Source organism: Stegostoma tigrinum, chromosome 10 (assembly GCF_030684315.1).
Source record: "Stegostoma tigrinum isolate sSteTig4 chromosome 10, sSteTig4.hap1, whole genome shotgun sequence".
Classification (NCBI taxonomy): Eukaryota; Metazoa; Chordata; class Chondrichthyes; order Orectolobiformes; family Stegostomatidae; genus Stegostoma; species Stegostoma tigrinum.
Genome location: NC_081363.1, coordinates 1,286,349 through 1,309,906, shown reverse-complemented (window position 1 = coordinate 1,309,906; position 23,558 = coordinate 1,286,349). Strand labels below are relative to the sequence as shown.

Sequence of the window (23,558 nt, the reverse complement as noted above, 5' to 3'; positions counted from 1 at the left end):
CCTCCTCCCTCACCCACATCCCAGGCCCCACGATGACTTTCCATATTAAGCAGATGTTCACCTGCACATCTGCCAATGTGGTATACTGTTTCCATTGTACCCGTTGTGGCTTCCTCTACATTGGGGAAACCAAGCGGAGGCTTGGGGACCACTGTGCAGAACACCTCCGCTCAGTTCACAATAAACAACTGCACCTCCCAGTCGCAAACCATTTCAACTCCGCCCCCCCATTTCTTAGATGACATGTCCATCATGGGCCTCCTGCAGTGCCACAATGATGCCACCCGAAGGTTGCAGGAACAGCAACTCATATTCCACTTGGGAACCCTGCAGCCCAATGGTATCAATGTGGACTTCACAAGCTTCAAAATCTCCCCTTCCCCCACTGCATCCCAAAACCAGCCCAGCTCGTCCCCCTCCCCCCAGTGCATCACACAACCAGCCCAGCTCTTCCCCTCCACCCACTGCATCCCAAAACCAGCCCAGCCTGGCTCCGCTTCCCTAACCTGTTCTTCCTCTCGCCCATCCCTTCCTCCCACCTCAAGCCACACCTCCATTTCCCACCTACTAACCTCATCCCGCCTCCTTGACTTGACCGTCTTCCCTGGACTGACCTATCCCCTCCCTACCTCCCCACCTATACTCTCCTCGCAACCTATCTTCTTTTCTCTGCATCTTCGGTCCGCCTCCCCCTCTCTCCCTATTTATTCCAGTCCCCTCTCCCCATCTCCCTTTTCTGATGAAGGGTCTAGGCCCGAAATGTCAGCTTTTGTGCTCCTGAGATGCTGCTGGGCCTGCTGTGTTCATCCAGCCCCACACTTTGTTATCTTGGATTCTCCAGCATCTGCAGTTCCCATTATTTCTAAAGTAAAGATGAGTTGGATTTTGTTTAGTCTCTCAGATAGCTCTCAGTCTTTGGACTCTTCTGAAAAGATGCTGGAAACAGAGTCCCTGATTGGTTTTAAAGCAGAGGTGGACAGTTCTTGAGCCACAAGGAGTTGAAAGGCTATGAGAGGTAGGTAGTACTGTGTATTTCAGGTTACATCAGATCAGCCATGATTTTATTAAGTGGCAGAACAGGTTTCAGCTGAACAGTCAACTGCTTCTCCTTAGTTGAAGGATCTTGCTCCTCCTTGTTTTACACTCACCAGTAACACAGGCAGTAAATTCATCTCCACAGGCTGCCTGGTGGATGGCCTTCCCCTGAAGCTTCTCTACCCACTTGGGCTGACGATAGGAGGCCCGGTCACCATGGCCCAGTTGGCCTACCATCTTCGTCCCACCCTGAACATTCTGTACAAGTAAGAACAAGGGCTTGCTTTGGCACAACACAAAAATCACAGCACAATTCATAATCAGTAAGATACACTCAAAGAGAAAGCTGCTTAATGTACCAAACACAGTCAACAACTTGCACACAAGATCTCACCAACAGCTCTGAAATAACTCCCAGGTAATGTCAGCGACATGTGTCTCTGTTTCTCTCTCTCCATCGCTGCCTTCATTTCTCCCCACCCTCGACCCAACATCACCTCTCTGTCCCTTTCCCTGCTATTGCCTGTCGCTCATTCTCACCGCATCTCTATCCTCCGATCTCTCTCGCTCTCCCCTTTGTGTTTTACTCTCTCTCTGTCCATCTCATTGCCCCTTCCTTTCTTCCTCTGTGCAGGTCTCACTCTCATTGTCTCTCTCGATACCAGTCTGCCCATCAGTCTGTCTCACTCTATCCCAGTCATCGGTCTATTTATTCCAGTCTGTTTGTCCCTCTTTATCTGTTCCAGTTTGTCGTCGGGTCTGCCTCCCTCTATCCCAGTCTGTCTATTCCTCTATCCCAGTCTGTCTATCGCTCCATCCCAGTCTGTCTGTTGCTCTATTCCAGTCTGTCTATCGCTCCATCCCAGTCTGTCTGTTCCTCCATCCCAGTCTGTCTATCGCTCCATCCCAGTCTGACTGTTGCTCTATTCCAGTCTGTCTATCGCTCCATCCCAGTCTGTCTGTTCCTCCATCCCAGTCTGTCTATCGCTCCATCCCAGTCTGTCTGTCGCTCCATCCCAGTCTGTCTGTTCCTCCATCCCAGTCTGTCTATCGCTCCATCCCAGTCTGTCTGTTCCTCTATCCCAGTCTGTCTGTTCCTCTATCCCAGTCTGTCTGTTCCTCTATCCCAGTCTGTCTGTTCCTCTATCCCAGTCTGTCTGTTCCTCTATCCCAGTCTGTCTGTTCCTCTATCCCAGTCTGTCTGTTCCTCTATCCCAGTCTGTCTGTTCCTCTATCCCAGTCTGTCTATTGCTCCATTCCAGTCTGTCTATTGCTCTATCCCAGTCTGTTTAACTGTTGCTCTATCCCAGTCTGTCTGTTGCTCTATCCCAGTCTGTCTGTTCCTCTATCCCAGTCTGTCTGTTCCTCTATCCCAGTCTGTCTATTGCTCTATCCCAGTCTGTCTATTGCTCTATCCCAGTCTGTCTATTCCTCTATCCCAGTCTGTCTATTGCTCCATTCCAGTCTGTCTATTGCTCTATCCCAGCCTGTTTAACTGTTCCTCCATTCCAGTCTGTCTATCGCTCTATCCCAGTCTGTTTAACTGTTCCTCTATCCCAGCCTGTTTAACTGTTCCTCCATTCCAGTCTATCTATTGCTCTATCCCAGCCTGTTTAACTGTTCCTCCATTCCAGTCTATCTATTGCTCTATCCCAGTCTGTTTAACTGTTCCTCTATCCCAGTCTGTCTATTGCTCTATCCCAGTCTGTTTAACTGTTCCTCTATCCCACTCTGTCATATTGCTCTATCCCAGCCTGTTTAACTGTTCCTCCATTCCAGTCTATCTATTGCTCTATCCCAGCCTGTTTAACTGTTCCTCCATTCCAGTCTGTCTATTGCTCTATCTCAGTCTGTTTAACTGTTCCTCTATCCCAGCCTGTCTATTGCTCTATCCCAGTCTGTCTATTGCTCTATTCCAGTCTGTCTATTGCTCTATCTCAGTCTGTTTAACTGTTCCTCTATCCCACTCTGTCTATTGCTCTATCTCAGTCTGTTTAACTGTTCCTCTATCCCAGTCTGTCTATTGCTCTATCCCAGCATGTTTGCTCATCGCTGTTTCCCATTCTCTGTGGCTAACCATCCCAGTCTTTGACTGACAAGTGAACCTGCCCCCGCACCCCCCCAAACACACTCAGGCAGTACGTTCCAGACCCTAATTCCTCAGGTGAACCTGCCTCCCCCACACACTCAGGTAGTACGTTCCAGACCCTAACCACTCGAGTGAACCTGCCTCCCCCACACACTCAGGCAGTACGTTCCAGACCCTAACCACTCGAGTGAACCTGCCTCCCCCACACACTCAGGCAGTACGTTCCAGACCCTAACCACTCGAGTGAGCCTGCCTCCCCCACACACTCAGGCAGTACGTTCCAGACCCTAACCACTCGAGTGAGCCTGCCTACCCCACACGCTCAGGCAGTACGTTCCAGACCCTAACCACTCGAGTGAGCCTGCCTACCCCACACACTCAGGCAGTACGTTCCAGACCCTAAACACTCGAGTGAGCCTGCCTCCCCCACACACTCAGGCAGTACGTTCCAGACCCTAAACACTCGAGTGAACCTGCCTCCCCCACACACTCAGGCAGTACGTTCCAGACCCTAACCACTCGAGTGAACCTGCCTCCCCCACACACTCAGGCAGTACGTTCCAGACCCTATCCACTCGAGTGAACCTGCCTCCCCCACACGCTCAGGCAGTACGTTCCAGACCCTAACCACTCGAGTGAACCTGCCTCCCCCACACACTCAGGCAGTACGTTCCAGACCCTAACCACTCGAGTGAGCCTGCCTCCCCCACACGCTCAGGCAGTACGTTCCAGACCCTGACCACTCGAGTGAGCCGGCCTACCCCACACACTCAGGCAGTACGTTCCAGACCCTAACCACTCGAGTGAACCTGCCTCCCCCACACACTCAGGCAGTACGTTCCAGACCCTAACCCCTCGAGTGAACCTGCCTCCCCCACACGCTCAGGCAGTACGTTCCAGACCCTAACCCCTCGAGTGAACCTGCCTCCCCCACACACTGAGGCAGTACGTTCCAGACCCTAACCACTCGAGTGAACCTGCCTCCCCCACACACTCAGGCAGTACGTTCCAGACCCTAACCACTCGAGTGAGCCTGCCTCCCCCACACACTCAGGCAGTACGTTCCAGACCCTAACCACTCGAGTGAGCCTGCCTCCCCCACACACTCAGGCAGTACGTTCCAGGCCCTAACCACTTGCCGTGTGGAAAAGTGTCTCCTTGTACGCTCTTTTATTAATCTCCTTAAAAGACGTGCCCTCTGTCACTCTGTCCAGGTGCAATGTTATTTGAAGACACTTTCTGTCCCTCTCTCCTCTCCGTCCCATTCTGGTACTCACCGCCCAGGTGTAAAGCTCCTTTTCCACCGACAGCACAGCGAAGTGTGTGTTGCTGGCACAGACCTGCTGCGCACTGCGTCCACCCTTGAATAGGTCCAGTTTCTGTGGTGTGGCTTTTCCACCACCCCAGTAATATACATCGCTGAACTGACTAGTCACCACTGCAATGGGAGGATCAGCAGGCGTATTCAGTCTGAACAAAGAACACAGGCAGCAATCAGAACTGAATATAACAACTGGAACGCAATAAAACAATGCTCCCAGTACTTCCCCGCAGCCCTTCCCACCTCAAGGTACATGACTAGAACCTCAAAGCCTACTCTCTGAACTGCGATGCATGTTCTAAATGAACGCTCACTCATACTACCCCAGAGCCCAAATCCTACCTTCAGACAGCAACCCAGAAACATTGCTCACTGACTCCATCAATGAATCAAAGCTGGCAATCAGTGGATATTCACAGAATGGAGAGAGAACTGGAAAAGGCCATTCAACCCATGGTGTCTGCGCTGGCTCACTGAAGGAGCAACAGTCAAACAGTTACCTTGCCTCATGTTGACAACACATCCCCGTGTCTCAATTCACAGCCATTCATACAATAACCTACCTTCCTGTTTTTGTTCACAGGGTAGATAGCCTCACATTTATCAACATTTATTCTGTATCTGCCATGCATTCGCTCACTCACTCAACCTGAACAGATCACACTGCAACATCGATCTCACAGCTTATCCTCCCATCCAGTTTTAGTACATCTAAATCATTAATGTATATTGCGAATAGCTGCATCTAAGGACCGAACTCTGCAAAACCCTACTACGTTAGCTACCCTCCAATCTATTGGAACTGTTCTACACTCTGCAGAATCTTGGAAGATGACAACCAATGCATCCACTATTTCTAGGGTCACTTCTTTAAGTACTCTGGAATGTAGATCATCAGGCTCTGGGGAATTTTCCTTTTTGAATTTCATTAATTTCCTTAACATCATTTCCCTCCTAATATTGACTTCCTTCATTTCCTTTCCCCAGTTTGTTCCCCAACAATTCTAGGATGTTATTCGTGTCCTCCTTTGTGAACACAGAACCAAAGAAGGTCTCCGCTTCTTCCTGGAGCAAAGACATGACCCATCCTCACCCACCAGCACACTCCTCTGCCTTTTCTAGCTTGTCCTCACCTTCAACAACAACTCTTTCAACTCCTCTCATTTTTCTTCAGCTAAGAGGGGTTGCCATGGGTACCCGCATGGGCCCGAGTTAGGCCTGTCTCTTCATGGGGTACGTGGAGCATTCGTTGTTCAAGTCCTATTCCGGCCCCCACCCACAACTCTTTCTCCGATACATCGATGATATCATTGGTGCTGCTTCCCTCTCTCGTCTGGAATTGGAAAACTTCATCAATTTCGCCTCCAAATTCCACCCTGCCCTCACTTTCACCTGGTCTATCTCTGACTCACCTTCCTCGACATTTGTTTCCATTTCCAGGGATAGACTGACCAATAATATCCACTATAAACCCATGATTCCCACAACTACCTGGACTGTACATCCTCACACCCGACTTCCTGTGAAGACTCCATCCCACTCTCTCAGTTCCTCTGTCTACGTCATATATGTTCAGATGAGGCCACCTTGACAAATGAGCCTCCGAAATGTCCACGTTCTTCCTCAACCAAGGATTCACCAGCTCTGTTGTCAACAGGGCCCTCGACCAAGCCCAACCTAACTCCCGCACTTCTGCCTTCACCCCTTCTCTTCCCTTCTGCAACAGCGATAGGGTTCCCCTTGTCCATACCTACCATCCCACCAGCATCCACATCCAGAAGATCGTCAGATGCCATTTCCACCACCTCCGGCAAGATGCCACCACCAGACACATATTCCCCTCCCCTCCCCTCCCTTGTCTGCCTTCCGCAGGGACTGTTCCCTCTGGGACACCCTGGCCCACACTTCCTTCACCCACAACGTACCCAGCGCCCCTCGACCACCCTACCAATTATTTTTAAACTGTGTCCTCTGGTTCTGGACTCACCCATCAGCGGAAACATGCTTCCTGCCTCCACAGTGTCCAATCCCTTAATAATCTTATACGCCTCAATCAGATACCCTCTCATCCTTCTAAACTCAAGTGTACACAGGCCCAGTCGCTCCAACCTTTCAACACATGATAGTCCCGCCATTCCGGGAATTGACCTTGTGAACCTACGCTGCACTCCCTCAATAGCAAGAATGTCCTTCCTCAAGTATGGAGACCAAAACTGCACACAATACTCCAGGTGCGGTCTCACCAGGGCCCTGTACAGCTGCAGAAGGACTTCTTTGCTCCTATACTCAATTCCTCTTGTTATGAAGGCCAGCATGCTATTAGCTTTCTTCACTACCTGCTGTACCTGCATGCTTGCTTTCATTGACTGATGTACAAGAACACCTAGATCTTGTTGTACTTCCTCTTTACCTAACTTGAATCCATTTAGATAGTAATCTGCCTTCCTGTTCTTGCCACCAAAGTGTATAACCACACACTTATCCACATTAAACTGCATCTGCCATGCATCCATCCACTCACCTAGCCTGTCCAAGTCACCCTGTATTTTCATAACATCCTCCTCACATTTCACACTGCCACCCAACTTTGTTTCATCAGAAAATTTGCTAATATTACTTTTAATGCCTTCGTCTATATCATTAATATATATCGTAAACAGCTGAGGTCCCAGCACCGAACCTTGTGGTACCCCACTGGTCACTGCCTGCCATTCCGAAACGGACCCGTTTATCACTACTCTTTGCTTCTTGTCAGCCAGCCAATTTTCAATCCAACTCAGTATTTTGCCCCAAATACCATGTGTCCTAATTTTGTTCACCAATCTCCTATGCGGGACTTTATCAAAGGCTTTCTGAAAGTCCAGGTACACTACATCCACTGGTTCTCCCTTATCCATCTTCATAGATACATCCTCAAAAAATTCCAGAAGATTAGTCAAGCACGATTTCCCCTTCGTAGATCCATGCTGACTCTGACCTATTCTGTTACTGCTATCCAAATGAGTCGTAATTTCATCTTTTACAATTGACTCCAGCATCTTTCCCACCACTGACGTCAGGGAGAATCCAAATATTGCCTCTTGCCAAGCAAAGGCACAGTCATCACTAAATCCCCCACCATTAACGCCCTGGGGATGCCATTCATTAGAAACATCCTGGACCATCCATATTAATACTGTGCCTTGATCTGACCAAGACTACAGGAAAATACTGTTGCTGTAATCCTGCTACTCGCAGGTCAGAACATCAAATAAAAATACTATTTCCATTTACTAAAATGACCAATTGAGGTTGGTTGGCTCGCTGAGCTGGTTTGTTGTTCCGCGGATGTTTCGTTACCGTGCTTGGTAACATCCTCAGTGCAGCCTCAGGGGTAGCATCGGTCTGTTTTCCCGCCTGGTTTTTAAACTCTGGGGTCCGTTGCGATGGATTGCCTCACTTGCAGGTTTCCTCCACAGTGGAACGTACATGGGGTCGAGTTCAATGTGTTTATTAATAGCATGCTTCATGGAGTGCCATTCTTCCAGGAATTCTCGTGCTTGTTTCTGCCTAGCCTAGGATATAGTCCATCTGGTCCAGATCATTTATCCACCTTCAGACCTTTCAGCTTTCCCAGCAGCTTCTCTTTAATGACGGCCATTACATTCACCACTGTCCCCCTGAGTCCTCTTGAAGTTCTGGTACGCTGCAAGTGCCCTCCTCAGTGAAAACTGATGCAAATTTCCTACTCAGTTCCTCCATTATTTCTTTGTTCCACATTACTACTTCTCCAGTGTCATTTTCCAGTGGTCCAATATCCACTCTTGTCTCTCATCACTTAGATACCAAAAAAAACTCTTGCAATCTGATTTTTATATGACTAGCTAGCTTAACCTCATATTTCATCTTCTCCCCGATTGCATTTTTAGTTGTTTTTTTAAAGGCTCCCATATTCTCCAGCTTCCCACTAATCTTCACCGCATTATATGCTTTTACTTTTGTGCTGTCCCTGACTTCCCTTGTCAGCCATGGTTACCTCATCCTCCCTTTTGTATGTTTCTTCTTCCGTGGAATGAGGTTCTGCTGTGCTTCCCAAATTATCCCAGAAAATCCTGTCATTGATGCTTCACTACCTTCCCTGCCAGGCTGCCCTTCCAATATATAAGAGTGACGAACTTAGTGCATGTATCAGTACTTGGGGCTACGATGTTGTGGCCATAACGGAGACGTGGGTTTCACAGGGGCAGGAATGGTTGCTGGATGTTCCAGGGTTTAGAACATTTAAATAAGAACTGGGAGGGGGGGAGAAAAAGAGGAGGGGGTGTAGCGTTGCTAATCAGAGAGTGCATCACAGCAAGAGAAATGAAGGTTGCCCAGGAAGGTTGGTCGACTGAGTCAGTATGGGTGGAAGTTAGGAACAGCAAGGGAACAGTCACCTCACTGGGGGTTTTCTACAGACCCCAAATAGCAGTTGGGAGATCGAAGAACTCATTGGCCGGCAGATTGTTGAAAAGTGCAAACGTAGCAGGGTTGTTGTTATGGGTGACTTCAACTTTCCCAATATAGATTGGAACCTCCTGAGTTCTGGATGTGAGTTTGCTCGCTGAGCTAGAAGATTAGTTTTCAGACGTTTTGTCACCATTCGAGGTAACATCATCAGTGAGTCTCCGGTGAAGCGCTAGTGTTATGTATTTGAACCATCCCTGCAGCCCTCTTCCAGATCCACAGAGAGAGCAAGAACATTGTTCCGGTAGAACAAGGCCAAGCGCTGAAACCCATCCAACAACATGCTCAGGATCGCTCTAATTGTCCCATTTGTTGTAACATGCTCCTCTCCGAGACCAGGGGGTCAAATTTGAAATATTTAAGCAACAGGGTGTGACGCCTGTAACACAGGAGGGGAGGGGGACCCTGTGTCCCAGTGAGTATCAGCACCTTCAGGAGGGGAGGGGGACCCTGTGTCCCAGTGAGAATCAGCACATTCAGGAGGGGAGGGGGACCCTGTACCCCAGTGAGAGTCGGCACCTTCAGGAGGGGAGGGGGACCCTGTATCCCAGTGAGAATCAGCACCTTCAGGAGGGGAGGGGGACCCTGTATCCCAGTGAGAATCAGCACCTTCAGGAGGGGAGGGGGACCCTGTATCCCAGTGAGAGTCAGCGTCTTCAGGAGGGGAGGGGGACCCTGTACCCCAGTGAGAGTCAGCGCCTTCAGGAGGGGAGGGGGACCCTGTACCCCAGTGAGAGTCAGCACCTTCAGGAGGGGAGGGGGACCATGTACCCCAGTGAGAATCAGCACCTTAATGAGGGGAGGGGGACCCTGTACCCCAGAGAGAGTCAGCACCTTCAGGAGGGGAGGGGGAACCTGTACCCCAGTGAGAATCAGCACCTTAATGAGGCGAGGGGGACCCTGTACCCCAGAGAGAGTCAGCACCTTCAGGAGGGGAGGGGGAACCTGTATCCTAGTGAGAGTCAGCACCTTCAGGAGGGGACAGGGACCCTGTACCCCAGTGAGAGCCAGCACCTTCAGGAGGGGAGGGGTCCCTGTATCCCAGTGACAGTCAGCACCTTCAGGAGGGGAGGGGGACCCGTGAGAGTCAGCACCTTCAGGAGGGGAGGGGTCCCTGTATCCCAGTGAGAGTCAGCACCTTCAGGAGGGGAGGGGGACCCATGAGAGCCAGCACCTTCTGGAGGGGAGGGGGACCCTGTACCCCAGTGAGAGTCAGCACCTTCAGGAGGGGACAGGGACCCTGTACCCCAGTGAGAGCCAGCACCTTCAGGAGGGGAGGGGGACCCTGTACCCCAGTGAGAGTCAGCACCTTCAGGAAGGGACAGGGACCCTGTACCCCAGTGAGAGCCAGCAGCTTCAGGAGGGGACAGGGACCCTGTACCCCAGTGAGAGCCAGCACCTTCTGGAGGGGAGGGGGACCCTGTACCCCAGTGAGAGTCAGCACCTTCAGGAGGGGACAGGGACCCTGTACCCCAGTGAGAGCCAGCACCTTCAGGAGGGGAGGGGGACCCTTTACCCCAGTGAGAGTCAGCACCTTCAGGAGGGGACAGGGACCCTGTACCCCAGTGAGAGTCAGCAGCTTCAGGAGGGGACAGGGACCCTGTACCCCAGTGAGAGCCAGCACCTTCAGGAGGGGAGGGGGACCCTGTATCCTTCTACGGATCAGTACATTTCTGGTGGGAGAAGAGATCCTCCCAATTCGCAGGAAACACTTGTTCTGTGGTAGTATTACTGGACTAGTAATCCAAAAGCTCAGGCTAACGCTTTGGGGAACATGGACTTGAATCATGGGAAGTGGTGGAATTCTAGCTCAATAAAAGTCTGGACTTAAAAATATCCCTGATGGTGACCATGTAACCACTGTTGACAGTTATTATAAACTTCACTGATGCCCTTTTGGGAAGGAAATCTACTATCCACACCCAGTCTGGCTAACGCTAACTCCAGACCCACAGCTATGTGGTTAATTCTTAACTGGCCCTCGCACAACTATGAATGAGTAATAAGTACTGTCCAAAATACTGTCCTGGCTAGTGCCAGCATCCCATGAACAAATTAAAGCAAACTCACCTGGTTTTACGTGCTGATCCATTCAACTGAGTAACTCTGTCCTCCATTGACCTGAAAGCAAGAACAGGCAGTCAGGTTGGTAAGGAAAGACGATCCACGACCATCTCTCCAATCAAGTGAGGGAGAGCTAGAAGGGTAGGCAAAGATGGTGAAGTGAGATGACAGATACGACGAAAAGGGAAAACAGGAGATGAAGAAAGATGAACAAAAGGTTGTAGAGATGAGAAGTGAGTAAAGGGGAAGATGGGTGATTGGGAATGGACAGGTGTCTGCCTATCTCCTCCTTACATTTACTCCATGTCTCAGCATCCATTACAATCTGGGACAGTGAATTCCAAGACCCTTTGAGAGAAGTGATTTCTCCTCATCTTGGTTTTAAATCTGCTACCCCTTATCATTTTAGACAGCCCCACGTGAGGAAATATACTCTCGATTTCCACTTTGTCAATCCCCTTTAGCATCTTATACATCTTCTCAACTGTGGTATTCATCCAAACTGCTCATTTTTTTTCCTCAGTAGACATGCCTTCAATCTCTGGAGTTAACCTTGTGAAACTGTCCTCAACTGCTTCCAATACAACTATGACTTTTCTCAAGTAAGGGGATCAAAACTACTCGAATCCAAAGTGATCTCAATGACACCTTGAGCAATTGCAACATTTCCTTAATTTAAACTCCATTCTTTTTGCAATAAATGCCAAAATTCAATTTACAATCATTATGCCCTCCTGTACTTGCACGCTAGCTTTCCACGATTCCCAGACTGTTTGCACTGAAGCAATCTGCAGATTGTCTCCATCAGCCAGATTTTGGCCCATTCACCCTACTGATCCATGTCCATTTGTAACTTGCTTATTATTACACCGCAACTTCATTTCTCACCAATTTGGTGAGTACCTAGGAAGTGGTTAAGGTTTATTTTGTTCCTCAAGTTTAAAATAGTAGTTGCTGATGGTACTGCCAAAGAGGCATGGTACAGAATCCCCAAAGGGTGGAAACAGGCCATTCAGCCCAACAATTCTACACCAACCCTCCAAAATCATCTTACCCAAACCCATCCTACTACCCTATCCCTGTAACCCTGCATTTCCCATGGCTAACACACATAGCTTTCACATCCTTGAACAGTAAGGGTGATTTAGCATGGCCAATCTACCTAATTTGAACATCTCTGGATTGTGGGAGGGAGCCAGAGTACCCAGCAGAAAGCCATGCAGACACGGGGAGAATGTACAAACTTCACACAGCTGCCTGAGGTCGAAATCGAACCCAGGTTCCTAGCGCTGAGGCAGCAGTGCTAACCACTGAGCCACTATGCCACCCCAATGTTAACAAAATATATGAAAATGAAAGATAACAAAAAAATTAAGTTAATTATCTCGTTAACTAAAACACATTCGGTTGGTAGAAAAGGTGATGCACCATTGACACAGCATTTGAGCAAACTGGGTGCTCGTGTGATCCAAGGCAAACAAGTAGGCACTGTGACAATAGTAAAAACAGAATTTGCTGGAAAAGCTCAGCAGGTCTGGCAGCATCTATGAAGAAGAAAATCACAGTTAAAGTTTCAGGTCCAGTGAAACTGCCCCAGAACTCTATCGGTGCTGTGTTTGCCTGTATCGGCACTGGCTCGGAGGTGGAGGCCGAGTACCTCAGTGAGGGGAAACGTTAACTGACCATTTTGTACTGGGAGCCAGTTACAGCCCTGAGGATAAGGTTGTATAATATAGTCAGCAGTCAGCAACGGGTAAGTGTGAGGACGGTCAGAGGACACAAAGGCCAGCAACACAGGCGCCTCAGCCTTTGCAATTGTCCAACAGGGTTGAGGTTTTTCCAGCTTGGATGAGAGTGGAGGCTGCAGGGTGGATGAGCTTAGTGACCATGGTCCAGGAAGCCACTGAAGTGGGAGAGCAATATGGAATGTAGCAGTAGCAGGGGACATACAATGAGGGGAATTGAAATTAGAAACAGAGTAGTAAACATCAAATAGGATCAGAATGCAGAATAATGTTTCAAAAACAAAGTTCAGCGTACTTGAACATGCGCAGCATTCACAGCAAGGTAAAAGGTACCGGACAGATTTAATTGTCATTACAGGGAAATGGCAACTGACTCGAAACAGAACATTCAAGAAAGAACATAGACATAGAACATAGAACTTAGAACAGTACAGCACAGAACAGGCCCTTCAGCCCACAATGTTGTGCCGACCATTGATCCTCATGTATGCACCCTCAAATTTCTGTGACCATATACATGTCCAGCAGTCTCTTAAATGACCCCAATGACCTTGCTTCCACAACTGCTGCTGGCAACGCATTCCATGCTCCCACAACTCTCTGCGTAAAGAACCTGCCTCTGGCATCCCCTCTATACTTTCCACCAACCAGCTTAAAACTATGACCCCTCGTGCTAGCCAAAAGGATGGACAAAAAGGAAAAGGGATAGAATCAGTCCGTTTCTAAGAGAGGACTTTAGGATCCAGTTTGGTTGCAGCTATGAAACAGCAAGGGGCAGCTGACATTGGTGACCTTGGGAAACTCCTACCAAAGTGCAGTGGAGATAAATCTGGAAATTAGAGATGCATACCATGTGGGCAATAAACAATGGGTGACTTCAATTTAGATACAGACTGCTATAACCAAGTTAATAGCACTGCTGTAGAGATGGATTCCTGCAATGTGTACAAGATAGGTTTTTGAAACAGCACATTAAGAAATCAACTAAGGATCAGGCGACTTCAGATTTGGTATCAAGTAAAGAGAAAGGGTTCATTATGGTTCCCGAACCACAGCGATGTGGTTGACTCTTACGTGCCCTTTGTGCAGTTAGGGATACGCAATAAATGATGGCCTGGCCAATGACACCCTCATCCTGTAAATGAATGGATCCTCTCAGCATTTACCCTGTCAAACCCCATTTCATATGTTTCAATGAGATTCGATTTTCAACTGAGTCGAGTCCCAACCAGCTCAACATTTGTTCGGAAGACAATCACCCTGTACTAGGACTCATCCTAGTGAACATTCTCTGAACTTTCTCCAATGAAATTATAGTTTCCTTACAGAAGGAGACCAAAACTGCTCCAGTACTCCACATGTGGTCTCACCAGCAACTTACATTAAATTGTCTACAAGAAATATACATTTGCCAGAGATGCAAACAGGAAAGATGATTCAACTGTGGCTAATGAAAGAAATTACACAACTTCATTCAAACAGTTACGGTTCAGATAAGACTGAGGATTAAGAGCAAATTAGAACCCAACAAAAACAATCAAAAAATTGACAACGATTGGGAAAGATGACATGAGTGCAAACCAGAAAGAAATATTAAAGCTGACTGTAACAGCTACTTTATTGTCAAGAAAAGGAAAATATTAGAAAGGACAAATGCAAGTTCATGTCAGATGGAAACAGGAGAAATTGTAATGGAGAACAGGGAAATGATGACAATCCATACAAATGATTGGGGTTTGGATGATATTTTCTGGACAGAATGACAGAGATCTCCAAGGCTAAGTGTAAGTAAGGAACTGTTTATTGTGTGTTAATTGATAGCATTGTTTGTGAATGTGATTGATGTATGGGAAACAAGTAATCGATGGGGCTGTGAGTCGGTATGTAAGCAAGTTGGAACAATACCCAGGCTAGAAAAGCATAAGCCTGAACTGCATCTAAACAAGATCGGATCCTCTGCTGTTAATGGGGACCAAATGCAGTATTTCCAAATGCTTTTATTATTCACTCGGGGGACATGGCATCACTGGCTAGGCCAGGATTTATTGCTTGTTCCTTGTTGCCCATGAGAACCTCTGCATTCCACCTGCTGTGGGCTGCCCCACAATGCCCTAAGGCAGGGATTTCCAGGATTATGACCCAGTGACTCTGCCCCCTTCCTTCACCCCCGTCTGCCTAATCCTTGCCCGCTATCCCTTTATAGGCAGATTTCACTGGGCCAACTCAACTAGGAACTCACCCTCGCTCGTTGTCGATGATTGGCTGGTTCAGGATCTCGTTGGCTGCTGGTCGCTTCTCTGGATCCTGAAATAAAGACAGTGAATGATGGGCACAATGTGCTGTGTGCACGCCGAGGGGCAACATATGTACTCCCAAGGCGCACTATACACACCCAGTGGTACTGCATATATGCCATGGGGCACCGTGTATATATCCAGAGCACCGCATACATGCCCAGCGGCGCCTTGTGCACGCCCAGGGCCGCCGCATATATGTCCAGAGCACCGCGTGCACGCCCAGGGGATGTGTGCATCAGGCTCACCTTATCCAAACACTCCAAGACTATAGAGCGCATGGCCTCACTATATACAGTTGGATCCACATCCATCGTACGCGTTCCCTTCACTATCTTCACACAAAGATTCAGTGGATTCTGGGAAGCAGAAACAAATAAAGTCACTATAATGATCAGTGCAAGGGAGGAAAGAGGAGGCTGGAGAGAGAGGGTGGAAAAGACAAGAGGTGAAAAGCAGCTATGGAAAGAAAGACAGTGTAAAAGCGTGTGTGCGAGAGAGGAGAGTAAAGATAGAGGCAAGGGGAGGGAGAGGATGGAGCACGGCCCAGAGGGAGGGAGGCGCACAGCCCAAAGGAAGGGAGGTGCGTGGACCGAGGGAGAGGGAGGAGCGCGGTCGAGTGAGAGGGAGTATGGGTCGGAGACAGGGTGGGTAGGAGGGAGGGAGGTTGGGATGGTGGAAGAGACAGAGGGCAGGAGAGAGGGCCGGTAATTCAGAGGAAGAGAAAGGAAGAGTGGGCGGTGGGGGTTGAAGCAATGGTAGAGGTAGAAGGACAGTGATTGGGGAGATACGTTTGATAGGGAGATGGGTTGGGGAGAGTGGAGCAGGCAGCATGGAGGCTAAAAGGCTGGGAAAGTGGCAAGTGCTTGGTACAGGGAGGTCTGCAAGGGCAGTGAGAGTTGAAGCTGTGGTTTGGGGAGGGAGAGGGAGGGACAGGGAGATCGAGAGAGAGAGAGAGAGAGAGAAAGGACTTGGGTGGGATAGAGATGTCGGGGACGAGAGGGAGATAGAGATGGGAGTGTTGGCGAGTAGGTGGCAGTGGGTGGGGATTGAGCGAGTGAGTTGTCTTGGGTAGCAGGAACAGATGGGACTGAGTATGAAATGAATATCCCACTTTGGCCTCCTACTCAATGCGAGCAGATGGACCCAGATTTCGAGCAGGAAGCAGATTTCTCGTCCTATTGTGATTCATACCGTTGCATCAAATGTTCGAGTGAGGGTCAGCAATTCAAACAGTACACAGCCGACTGCCCAGATATCCGATTTAAAATTATACTTCTCTCCTTGGCAGAGCTCTGGTGACATGTAATATGGAGTCCCGACACACTGCAGAGAAAAAACACACATCAGCTGGACTGCACAACAGGCTAGCTGCAATCCCAGCTCAGACTCACAGAAAGAACCCGAGCAGACACCAATATCAGCTCTGCACCTCTATTCCAGGGAAAACGTTTCTTTTAGTTCATCTGTACAAGTGAGTTAACTCAGCCACATTAGGGGCATTTAAACAGTCCTTGGATAGGCAAATGGATGATGATGGGATAGTGTAGGGGGATGGGTTTAGATTAACTCACAGATCGGCACAACATCGAGGGCAGAAGGGCCTGTTCTGCGCTGTATTGTTCTATGTTCTATTACTCAAAATGTTTCATCAAATCACATCAGCTCCGACAGTTCTGTCAGTATCAGAGTTTAAACGGGGTTAAAGGATAGGTCAATATAGAAGCTATGGCAGACACTTCCACAATATTACATAATTCTGCAAGAGTGAGGAAGAAACACTCATAGGGAAGGAAACCAGTAGAGGGGTCTGCATTTGGACCACAGCTAATCACATTATACATTAACATTCTGGACTAAAGAACTGAGGGTTTGTTGCTATGTTTACAGATAATATAAAAACAGGTGGCGGGACAGAAAGAATCAGAGATAATGGGAACTGCAGATGCTGGAGAATCCGAGATAACAAAGTGTGGGGCTGGGTGAACACAGCAGGCCAAGCAGCATCTTAGGAGCACAAAAGCTAACGTTTCGGGCCTAGGCCCTTCATCAGAAAAGCTAGTGTCCAATAAAGCTGAGTAGAACTGACAGTTCAGGTTGTGGATCCTACGGACAATAAAAAATCGAAGAGGTCCTTTGCAGGTCTGGGAGAGGGAGGCTCTGAGCTGGGGTAGGCTGGATTGCCGTGCTTGGAGATGCCGGCGCATTGCTGCGAGCGTCTGTTTCAGGACTCGCAGGGAGAAACGTTGCTGAAGGGTCTCAATGTTCTGGATGTAGAGGTGGTCACGGTTGGGGCCAAATTGGGAAGGCTTGAATGTAGACTGTAGTCCATTGGGGATGATCCGGTTCCGTAGGCAGGTGTTGAGAAAGGTGATGTGGCTGTGGTACCTGGTTTGTTTCAGGACATGGTCAAGTAGTTTCAAGGCTGAAGAGATACAAGAGAGTTGCAGTGGGAGAGAGATCCCCTGAGGTTTGTCTGGAGGGAGGAGGGCAACTTCTTCAGGTTAGGCATTCTGAAAGAAGCTTCGCAGTGAGGTTAAAATTGTATCAGAGATAATGGAAACTGCAGATGCTGGAGAATCCGAGATAACAAAGTGTGGAGCTGGATGAACACAGCAGGCCAAGCATCATCTTAGGAGCATAAAAGCTGACGTTTGGGTCTCGACCCTTCATCAGAAAAAATCTAGGCCTGAAACGTCAGCTTTTGTGCTCCCAAGATGCTGCTTGGCCTGCTATGTTCATCCAGCTCCACACTTTTTTATTGCGGGACAGATAATGTTGAGGAAGCAGGGAGGCTGCAGAAGGACTTGGACAGGCTGGGAGAGTGATAGCAAGAAGCTTTTTCCCTTTTTCCCCAGAGTGGGGGACTCAATTACTGGGGGTCATGAGTTCAAAGTGAGAGGAGGAAAGTTTAAGGGAGATATGCGTGGAAAGTTCTTTACACAGAGGGTGGTGGGTGCCTGGAACGTGTTGCCAGTGGAGGTGGTAGACGCAGACACGATAGTGTCTTTTAAGATGTATCTGGACAGGTACATGGATGGGCAGGGAGCAAATGGACACAGACCCTTAGAAAATAGATGACAGGTTAGACAGAGGATCTCGATCGGTGCAGGCTTGGAGGGCCGAAGGGCCTGTTTCTGTGCTCTAATTTTCTTTGTTCTCTTTGTTCTTTGGGTAAAGAAGTGGCAGATGGCATACAATGTGGGAAAGTGTGAGGTTATACATTTTTGTCAGAAGATTAGAGCCATAAACTATTTTATAAATGGGAAAAGGCTTCAGACATTTTAAGCACAAAGGTAGTTGAGAGTTCTAATTTAAGATTCGCTTGAGCTTAACGTGCAGGTTCAGTTGGTGGTTAGGAAGGCAAATACAATGCTGTATTCATTTCAAGAGAGCTAGAATGCAAGAGCAGAGTTGCACTGTTGAGGTTGTATAAGGCTCTGGCCAGACCACAATAGCAAGTGGTTTTGGGCCTTGTCTCTGAGTAAGGATGTGGTGGCGTTGGAGGGGATCCAGAGAAGGTTTACAAGAATGATACTAAAGATGAAGGGCTTGTCTTACGAGTAGCAGTTGAGGACTCTGGGTCTGCGTATGGAGTTTAGAAGGATGAGGTGGGAATCTGATTGAAACTTACTGAATACTAAGAGACCAAGATAGAGAGAACGTGGTGAAGATATCTTTCCTACTAGTGGAACCTAGGAACCAGAAACCCAGCCTTAGAGTGAAGGGATGGTCCTTTAGAACTGAGATGAGGAGGAATTTCTTCAGCCAGAGTGTTTTTTTAAGATTAGATTCCCTACAGTGTGGAAACAGGCCCTTCGGCCCAACAAGTCCACACCACCTCTTGAAGCATCCCACCCAGGCCCATCCCCCTATAACCCACACACCCCTGAACACTACCGGCAATTTAACATGACCAATCCAGCTAGCCTGCACACCTTTGGACTGTGGGAGGAAACCGGAGCTCCCGGAGGAAACCCAGGCAGACACGGGGAGAACGTGCAAACTCCAAAATCTCCAAATGGTGAATCTGAGCAACTCATTGTCACAGAGGGCTGTGAGGCCAAGGTATTGAGTGTACTGAAGATGGAAGTAGATAGGTTTCCTGATGAGTAAGGGGATCAAGGGTTACAAGGAGAAGGCAGGGTAATGGGGTTGAGAAACATATTGGCCATGATCAAATGGCAGAGCTGATGCGGTGGGCTGAACGGCCTATTTCTGATCCTATGGTCTTATGGAAGAGGACATAAGAAATTGGAGTCAAATAAATCACCATTTACTTTTAACCCAAATGTATTCCGTGACACCACACCCACTACCTTCTGAGATGGAGAGTTTCAAAGTCACACGACCCTCTGAGTGAAAACACTCTTGTCATCACTGTCCTAAAAGGGGGAACCCTCATTTTAAATACTGCCCCCTAGTTCTAGATTGACCCACATGATGAACCATCCTTTAGCACATCCACCTTATCAAGGCCATTCAGAATCTTAGACATTTCAAAAAATATACCTGCTCATTCCAGGTACAACCTAACAAACCACCTATGATTAGTGAACCGCCTCATATGCATATATATTATCCCTTAAATAAGGCCCTGGTGGGGGACGGTGAACCCGGAGAGGCCCTGGTGGGGGACGGTGAACCCGGAGTGGCCCTGGTGGGGGACGGTGAACCCGGAGTGGCCCTGGTGGGGGACGGTGAACCCGGAGTGGCCCTGGTGCGGGACGGGGACCCGGGAGTGGCCCTGGTGCGGGACGGGGACCCGGGAGTGACACTGGTGCGGGACGGGGACCCGGGAGTGACACTGGTGCGGGACGGGGACCCGGGAGTGACACTGGTGCGGGGCGGGGACCCGGGAGTGACACTGGTGCGGGGCGGGGACCCGGGAGTGACACTGGTGCGGGGCGGGGACCCGGGAGTGACACTGGTGCGGGGCGGGGACCCGGGAGTGACACTGGTGCGGGGCGGGGACCCGGGAGTGACACTGGTGCGGGGCGGGGACCCGGGAGTGACACTGGTGCGGGGCGGGGACCCGGGAGTGACACTGGTGCGGGGCGGGGACCCGGGAGTGACACTGGTGCGGGGCGGGGACCCGGGAGTGACACTGGTGCGGGGCGGGGACCCGGGAGTGACCCTGGTGCGGGGCGGGGACCCGGGAGTGACCCTGGTGCGGGGCGGGGACCCGGGAGTGACCCTGGTGCGGGGACGGTGAACCGGGAGTGACCCTGGTGGGGGACGGTGAACCGGGAGTGACCCTGGTGGGGGACGGTGAACCGGGACTGACCCTGGTGGGGGACGGTGAACCGGGACTGACCCTGGTGGGGGACGGTGAACCGGGACTGACCCTGGTGGGGGACGGTGAACCGGGACTGACCCTGGTGGGGGACGGTGAACCGGGACTGACCCTGGTGGGGGACGGTGAACCGGGACTGACCCTGGTGGGGGACGGTGAACCGGGACTGACCCTGGTGGGGGACGGTGAACCGGGACTGACCCTGGTGGGGGACGGTGAACCAGGACTGACCCTGGTGGGGGACGGTGGCCTCGGTGTGGGTTGTATGTTCGTGCATTCGAGCCCAGCCTCACATATGATGAGTGTCTGGTCAGCTCTGGTAACTGCAGCTTTGACCGGCTGATTGTAAAGAGCCTCTGGTTGGTGACCCCCTGACCGGGGTAATGTGGTAATATGCAGAGTCAGTACTTACAGTCTCTGCCATCGAGTGAGGGGAGTTCAGCCGCTTTGCCAGCCCATAGTCACCCAGCTTGATCAGGTCTGACTTTGTGAGAAAGATGTTCAGTGTCTTTATATCCCTGCATAGAGGGTAACAGTAAACATTACACACATAGCCCAGCAGGTCAGCGTCACATCCAAAACAGTACGCACCACACAGCTCAAACTGCATATTCACTACCTGCTTCAGGCTCAGTCACTTCCCTCACTCCTGGGTCACTGTCCCACACGAGGGTTATTCCTGGGTCAGTGTCACACAGTGGGGTCACCGTCCCACACTGGTGTCATTCCCAGCGCACCATCTCACACCGGGGTCACTCCTTGTCACTGTCTCACACTGGGGTCACTCCCATAGAAACCATCTCTTACCAGGGTCACTGTCTCACACTGGGGTCACTATCCCACAGTCCTGGGCTTTCTGGTGCAATCCTGGGTCACATACCCCACTCACCGCTTGCCTGCTTCACTTCTGGTCACTCACCTCAATCTCAGACACTCTGTGCAATTCCCAGGTTACGCTGCGCAGTGCACAATCACTTTTACATTTGGCAGCTTGCTCTCTCAAGCACAAACACAGGTACATCATTAGACAGTCGTATTACCCCTCCTCCACAGCGTAGAGACTCCTCTCTCTCTCTCTCGTGTAAAATGCGAACATAGGTCTCCAAATATACCACCACCCTCACTCTCTGCATACAAACTCCTCTCTTCATAGAGGGCACAACGGTGGCTCAGTGGTTAGCACTGCAGCCTCTCAGCACCAGGGACCTGGGTTCGATTCCAGCCTCGGGTAACTGTCTGTGTGGAGTTTGCACATTCTCTCCGTGTCTGCGTGGGTTTCCTCCGGGTGCTCCGGTTTCCTCTCTCAGTCCAAAGATGTGCAGGCTAGGTGGATCGGCCTTGCTAAATTGCCCATAGTGTTCAGGGGTGAGTGGGTTATGGGGGGGGGGGTCTGGGTGGGATGCTTCAAGGGACATTGTGGACTTTTTGGGCCGAAGGGCCTGTTTCCACACTGTAGGGAATCTAATCTAATCTAAAACTCCTCTCCATATACTCCTACGCCGGGTTACTGTGTTGAAAATCATGCCACTATTTCCAGAGTCATCACAAAAGTTAATGACGTAGTAGGAACTGCAGATGCTGGAGAATCTGAGATAACATGGTGTAGATCTGGATGAACACAGCAGGCCAAGCAGCATCAGAGAAGCAGGAAAGCTGACGTTTCAGGCCTAGACCCTTCATCAGAAAATCCTGCTGTAGCCTGCTGTGTTCATCCAGCTCAACAACTTGTTATCACAAAACTTAATGATTCTAATAAAGTACCCAAAATTCTCCCAGTGCCCCATTCTGTTTCAATACAAGTTGACAGTCATCAGGTTTCTGTACTCAACAAGAGTGACGGTTCATAACAAATAAATAGATTCTAGCTGTTGTGGGACTGTGAACATATAACTCCACGAATGAAACACTAACCCTCCTTCCGAAAACCTCCCCACTCTAAACACACAGACAAAACCACTGTTGTTATAATTGAGGCAAAATTTCTGGAAGAGCAGCTCACTCGTCCGTGTCCACAGCTCACAGATGATCTTTTTTCCCTCTCCAGGACTTTCTACTCTCCAGTCTCTTTTCGCTTCCTTGTCCAAGGGACAAGGCACAAGGGAACTCGTTCACAAATCATAAAGTTTCTGACGCACTAGTTGAAAGTAACAGCTAACAGTAAGTGGTGGAGGAAGATAACTGGCTTTCTTCAAGCTCTAGCTATTTTCTACAAGTCTCCCCCTCCAGACATCCAAAAGCTTGTGGCAATATCGATCACATCCACAAGCTTTCCAGCTACCCAGGAGCCAATCACGTGGCTGTTGCATAGCTGATGCGTTTTGTGATTGATAACTGATCACTGCACCACAGACCAATAGCTCCTTGTGGTTGACCAAAGGTCACGTGGTCTGTAACCCATGGTGCCAGCCTGCCTGCAGCCAAGCTCCCCAATTAGTTGAACAGAGCAGCAATGTCAACATCATTTATAGTGAGTTTGAGAACAGTAACAGGAACACAGTAGAGCAGAGTGAACCTGGGAAGGAACAGCAACGACTGGATAAATACCCAAGCAGCAAGTCAGTCAGGGAGGGACAAGGGAAGGCCAGGGCGGGACAAGGGTTGGCCAGGGCAAGGCCGGGACAACGAGGGACAGTCCGGGCGAGGCCGGGACAATCTGAGATGGTCAAGGTGAGGCTGGGGCGGCCAGCACAAGGCCGGGACAGTCAGGGTGAGACCAGGACAGTCACACCACCAGCACAGGGAGTGAAGGTGAAGTCAGAGGTGAAGTACCAGATGTGACGTCATGAGTCAAACAGTGACGAAGGATTGGCTGCTCAGGAACAGGTCTAGAGGCTGAGTGAGGAGTGTCAGAATGGAGGTAGAGGGTCAAGTACTTAACTTTGTGTTTGTAGTTTGTTAGGAACACACAGCAAGCATGAGTACTCTAATTTAGGTGCATAGTGGATAAAGTTATAATTGGTTCCTGCAATTATTATCTGTAGTTGATAAAGTACACAATGCCAGGAGAACCTGGCTCAGTGGAATACTTCTCCCACTGCCCCTCACTTGTGGGATACATACTGTCTCTTCCTTCCCATCCAAGTGGTAAGACTGTTCCCCCCCCAACTAACCATCCTGTGGGGTAGAGACTCCCACCATCCCTCCCCTGTGGGGTACAGACTCCCATTGCCTCTCCCCTGTGGAGTACAGACTCCCATTGCCCCTCTCCTGCGGAGTACAGACTCCCATT

The 23,558-nt window shown here is 49.6% G+C and overlaps 1 protein-coding gene across 5 annotated transcripts in view; it reads right to left on the bottom strand.

Moving 5' to 3' along the window:
• Positions 1-23,558, bottom strand: part of LOC125455492 (serine/threonine-protein kinase Nek9) — a 71,557-nt gene that overhangs the window by 37,326 nt on the left and 10,673 nt on the right. For all 5 annotated transcript variants that reach the window (XM_059648882.1, XM_059648884.1, XM_059648885.1 and 2 more), the window contains 7 exons: positions 20,742-20,847; positions 16,228-16,359; positions 15,282-15,392; positions 14,979-15,043; positions 11,001-11,051; positions 4,402-4,594; positions 1,149-1,293 (listed from right to left, as the gene is read on the bottom strand). In XM_059648882.1, coding sequence (XP_059504865.1) covers positions 1,149-1,293; positions 4,402-4,594; positions 11,001-11,051; positions 14,979-15,043; positions 15,282-15,392; positions 16,228-16,359; positions 20,742-20,847 — 803 coding nt within the window. The remainder of the gene's footprint in view (positions 1-1,148; positions 1,294-4,401; positions 4,595-11,000; positions 11,052-14,978; positions 15,044-15,281; positions 15,393-16,227; positions 16,360-20,741; positions 20,848-23,558) is intronic.